Source organism: Nymphalis io, chromosome Z (genome assembly GCF_905147045.1).
Source record: "Nymphalis io chromosome Z, ilAglIoxx1.1, whole genome shotgun sequence".
In the NCBI taxonomy this organism is placed as follows: domain Eukaryota; kingdom Metazoa; phylum Arthropoda; class Insecta; order Lepidoptera; family Nymphalidae; genus Nymphalis; species Nymphalis io.
The window spans coordinates 6096105-6101493 of NC_065918.1; the positions used below are offsets into that span (position 1 = coordinate 6096105).

Genomic DNA, 5389 nt, shown 5'->3' on the forward strand with positions numbered 1-5389 from the left:
ACTCTGATCTACTTTTGGATTCAGACGTGATAACATTTAAGTTTCACGATTCATGTGCCTTTTTAGTGATTATAAGCATACTCAAATTAATACTCTTAAGTATGGCCATAAATATTTAAATAGACTTTTATAACCAATCTGATAAACCTTACTAAATTAAAAATATATTGAAAAAATATTCTTCAAACTTCATAGTATATAAATAAATATTTTATTTAAACATATTTATTAGTGTGCTCATTACTACACTATGATGACGATACACAAAAAATAGTATTTTCAATTATAACTTAATAACGAGAAAATTAATTAACAATATAATATAAAGAGCTCCAATTAGAATTATTTAATAATAATTAATGAATATTCCATTATATTTCGAATTCTTCTTTGTTCTTATATTGGTTCAATATTTTTTTTTTCTTATCCAGCAGCCTTGGAACTGGCTTTTAGTTAATTAACTTTTTTCATTTAGTAATACACCTTTAATTTTTTCCTCCTATCTCAATTATAACCTAAAAATTGTTACAGACATTTTTTTAAATAATCGTGAAGACCTTCTTGTCTCCTTATATTTTATTTTATGTATATAAGACATATTAACTTGTATCGATTATATATAAATAAAGTAGATTTAACCAATAATTTTTATTTTTCTTTAACCAATAAGAAACTAATAAGTCGATCTTTTTAACCATTGTATATAGTTCTTACCTATAATATCAACTATAAATTATTTATATCTGTATTAAATATAACTGTCTTCGATATATTTAAATTTTAAATCAACTGATAATAAGTACATTTATGCATAACCTATCTATATACAATCTAATTAGCAATTAATTTATGAAACATTTGAACTAGTCAGATATATTTTATTTTAATTAACATAGGTTAACTATGTGGTTGGTATATTTTCTGTTTTTTGTAGGCTTCAACACGAACAATAGAAACACACAACAATGAGGGTAAATTCAACGCTTTTTCCCTTTAGATCCAACTTAAAGCATACAGCTCTAACTAGCAGACGTAATAATTAAACTTACAAAGTATTACTAGATTATATTAAAGAACTCATCAAGTACATAAAGTGGAAACTAAATATTAGGAGAAAACCTTTATATAACATAACTGTGAGATATCAAAGATTCCACGGTTAGAATTTTAACTTATTAAAACGCTTTACGTCTCTCGCTAAATTAAAATTCTTCATTTTTACGACATAGTATAAATTTAAATTTAATTTTGCGTTACATTACAGAATTGAGACATTTTTGTTAATTTATGAATTTCAATTTTTTTTTTATAATTCATCTTTTTTTGTCTTCGTGTTTAATGGTTTATTACTTATGTAATTTATAAGTTATATGAAATTCACATAGGTAAAGAGAATGTTAATGTTTATCATAAAGTCACTAAGTGTCATTACTGCTGTATATCACTTATAAAAAATCTAAATCGAAATAATTAAAATTTACGATTAATGCGCCATACGTGAAATATAACGGTTCACTTTAATATATACTTGTTGTATCCATACAAAACTAAGTAAACACAAACATTGGTAACGTATAGGTGTCACCAGTGTCACCATTTGCATTTTATTGCTAAAGTTCCTGGCCACAGAACGCCTATTTTTATGGTAAACTTATTCAAATGCACGATAAGGTCATAAATCGAGAAAGGGGTATCCTGGCACGGCAGGCACTGAAAAAGTTAGCTTATATCAAGTCCTGCTTCTTGGCTCTATAAATACTAACTTTCATATTTGTCTTCTGATTTCTCGTCACGATGAGCGATATACGCAATGACGAAAGAAAATTCTCGATACATACGATGTGAAACTCGAAAGCATTCAGCGAACACATTAAAGCAGAAATTTACCTAAAATTGTTATCAAATGGACAAAATCGGTACAATTTTATTTTAAATTGACTTTTATAAATTCCTTTGATCGCTAGATGATGACATTGGATAGGAGTTTTACTGAGAAGTTACGTCCTTTCATGTAAAAATGAAATAATAGTCGGAAGCTACTCTTAAAAGGGATAAAATATATCATAAATTAATATAATCTGTAAAAAGAAATATTCCAGTACATAAATTTACTTAACTTAATTCATAAATTATGTAACTGTATGTGTATTTTTTACAAAAAAAATACTGAAGAAAAGAGTTGTAGCAAATGCATGTAATATATATCTTTTAAATATATACTTTATAAAAAAAACATATTATATTTAGCGGTTATTTATTACATTTGGGTTTTAAAATTTTTTACATAAAATAATATACATTATAATATGAAATAAATCAATAATATTAGTAGCAGCTGGAAATTAATAAACTAACTAAAAAAATCTCAACACTTAGACCCAGATTCTGAATGTATCATAGCATTGATTTCCGAGAACGGCTTCTTGTCAAGTCCTGCTATTAATCTCTTTAATTTAGCAATAGCTAAAGCAGGGTGCAGCCCTTTAGGACAGGCGAGAGTGCAGTTCATAATTGTGTGGCAACGAAAAGCTTTGAAGTCATCTCTCAATTCATGCAATCTTTGTTCTGTGTCTTCATCGCGCGAATCAATAATCCACCTATAGGCATGGAGTAATGTAGCAGGGCCCATAAACCTTCGTCCATTCCACCAATAGCTAGGACAGGCTGTAGCGCAGCAAGAACAAAGGACACATTCATATAATCCCACCAGCTTCGAATTATCATTAATGCTTTGAGCATATTGATATTTTCCTATCGGTCCCCTATTTTGTCGTATTAGGTAAGGCCGTATGCTATTGTAAGCGTCGAAAAAATGTGTCATATCTACCACCAGATCCCTAATTACATACATGTGTGGAATCGGATGTATGGTTATTACTTTGTCTGGTGGAATAGGTGTGATGCAAGCGAGACAGTTGGTTCCTTGTAGGTTAATAGCACAAGAACCACAAATGCCTTCTCGACAGGATCTTCGAAAAACAAGTGTTGGATCCATGTCCTTAATTTTAATAAGAGCATCTAAAACCATTCTTCCACATCTGCTAACATCCAGATCATAATTTATCAATTTAGGTTTTTCCTTGCTGAGAATACCTCCAAACCGGTACACTTTGAAAATTCTTCGTGGATCAACAGGTTGTTTAGGTTTGGGTGGCGTTACCTTTTTTTCTGTCGAATAAAACTCCTGTAATGATAGGCGTGATTCTAAATTCTTGTTACATAATATTTTTCGGAAAATTTTCATTTTTAAGTTTTATTTGATTACTCTATTGGCTTTGGTAGTTTTCGTATTTAAAACTTGTAAATGCAATAATTAATCAAAAATGTTATTGACATTTTGACATGATTCTTTTTCATATATTTTCATTTGTCAAATTAATCTTCCGGTAGGTTATATATTACACGTTACATATCAAATAAAGTCCTTTGATTTTTTGTTTTATGAAATAGGTAGGGGGTCTGGCTAATGGGGCACCTGATTGTAAGTGGTCACCACAGTACAGTGGACATTGGCGGTGCACAAATATTAACAATTCCCAATACGTTATTAACCTTGGGAAATAAGGTGTTAGCCTTTAGTTACACTGGCTCATTCCTCCTTCAAACCAAGGAACTCAACAATACTAAATACTTGTTTTTGGCGTTAGAATACCTAATGAGTAGATGAGACCTACCCTGACGAGCTTGCCGAAGCCCTACCACCACCTACACCCAAGTAAAAGCAAAAGAATAAAAGGTAAAAAATAGAAATCTGGATATATAATTGAGAAAAAAAGTTCTTAAACGTTCATTTTTATGTTTCGAATATAAATCACCTTTATTCATCGTAACAAATGTAAAAGATGCTTTATGCAAAATGTACATAACATATACATAGTCTTTAAAATAAATTATTGTTAAATATAACTACAAGAAGCTGTTGTAGTTGGGGCTTAGTTTTGAAGCGTAAATATAAGTTTCATATGAATTTAAATAGAAATGAACCAAGTTAAGATTGCTTTTTAAACAATACTTAATGCATTCCATTTCTGTTACTAACACAATGTATGAAGCTGTTTCAAGTACTAATATTAATAGCCGTGAATTTAATTTTATAATTTGTGCAAGCTTTTCTGCGTAGGTACTACCCACTCATTTAATATTACATCCACTCACATACATAAATGTGTCTCTTAAATACCCTAAAAACTATTCTTTTTAAAATAGAGTAGCCATATGTTAATGATCCGCTGCTTGATCATACCCCATAATTTAAAAATGACAAAAGATTTTTCTAAACCCTGCAATAAAACTTTATTAGGTGGTTTAATTAAATGTTTAATCTAACTGATACATTTTATTTTTATAATAATATAAGCATTTTTCTTAAACCATTTTCTTCGTTTTTATTGTAAATAACAGTATAAAACGCAGCTGGCCTCATGCTCAGTTTTGTATTATGTATATCTTAATTATGTACATAGTACATGGTAAAAAGCATCCCCATAGAGGCTCAGCTCAGCTTCGCTTAGTTACAAACAAAGTTTCTTGTAGCACATAGAACTAATATTATAAAGGATCTAGAACGCACTGTTCTTCGATTGAAAATAATACGTCTATGGTTTTAGACATTTAACGTTGTTTTAATATCCGTTGAAATGACAGTTTATCCGTGCGTGTCCATTATGAATACGAATTATCAGTTCGAAGCTCGTATTAAATATTATACTTAAATTTACATCCTGGCATAAAATAACAATATTTTTATGCAAAATAGCTTTATTAATATATGATGATGCATGAAATTTCAGTAATACTATATGCTATATTAAAGCTTTGGTGTATAATATTGGTTAACTTTCAGAGTACACCGTGATTGTTGTCCAACTTATTCCTCAATATTTCAAAACCGTATTTAATAGCAATTATTAATTATCTAGTATCAAAATTTATCGTCGGCATTTAAAGTTTTGTGGCAAGCTATAGTTAGAAGATCAGAAGTGTCAAACTTTGTTAAACGCCGAGTTAGACGCAATGTAAGCATTCTGCGAGGTTATAACTGTCAAAGTTATTATTGCCCGCTCGGCTTACCGGCACAATGATCTGACTGATATGTTGGTTATAGTATACGACTTTAAATGTAATCAAATAAACGACAATTTATGTAACATTACTTCAGCCGGTAAATTAGTTTCATTGAAGATTCAATCATTGTTATTCGATACTTTTTATTTAAGAAACAAACAAAAATACACATTCATTAATATTTTTTTTAAATTAATTTTGTAAGCAGTAATTCATCATGACACGCGTTTTCTTATGACATAGGTAGGCGCCGGCAAATGTCCTGCGTTCAAATCTGGGATCAGTCAGACCAATAAAAGTCCGGAGTCTAAAAATTGGAAGTGTG

The 5389-nt window shown here is 29.7% G+C and overlaps 1 protein-coding gene across 1 annotated transcript; it reads right to left on the reverse strand.

Moving 5' to 3' along the window:
* Positions 1–2337: 2337 nt before the first annotated feature.
* Positions 2338–3264, reverse strand: LOC126780299 (succinate dehydrogenase [ubiquinone] iron-sulfur subunit-like). Its single transcript, XM_050504646.1, has one exon. The coding sequence runs from the start codon at positions 3242–3244 to the stop codon at positions 2366–2368; it is 879 nt and encodes a 292-aa protein (XP_050360603.1). The 5' UTR covers positions 3245–3264; the 3' UTR covers positions 2338–2365.
* Between the last annotated feature and the right edge of the window lie 2125 nt (positions 3265–5389).

Excerpts from the sequence above, each read along its gene's own strand:
- LOC126780299 (XM_050504646.1), bottom strand. The coding sequence starts at position 3,244 with ATGAAAATTTTCCGAAAAATATTATGTAACAAGAATTTAGAATCACGC.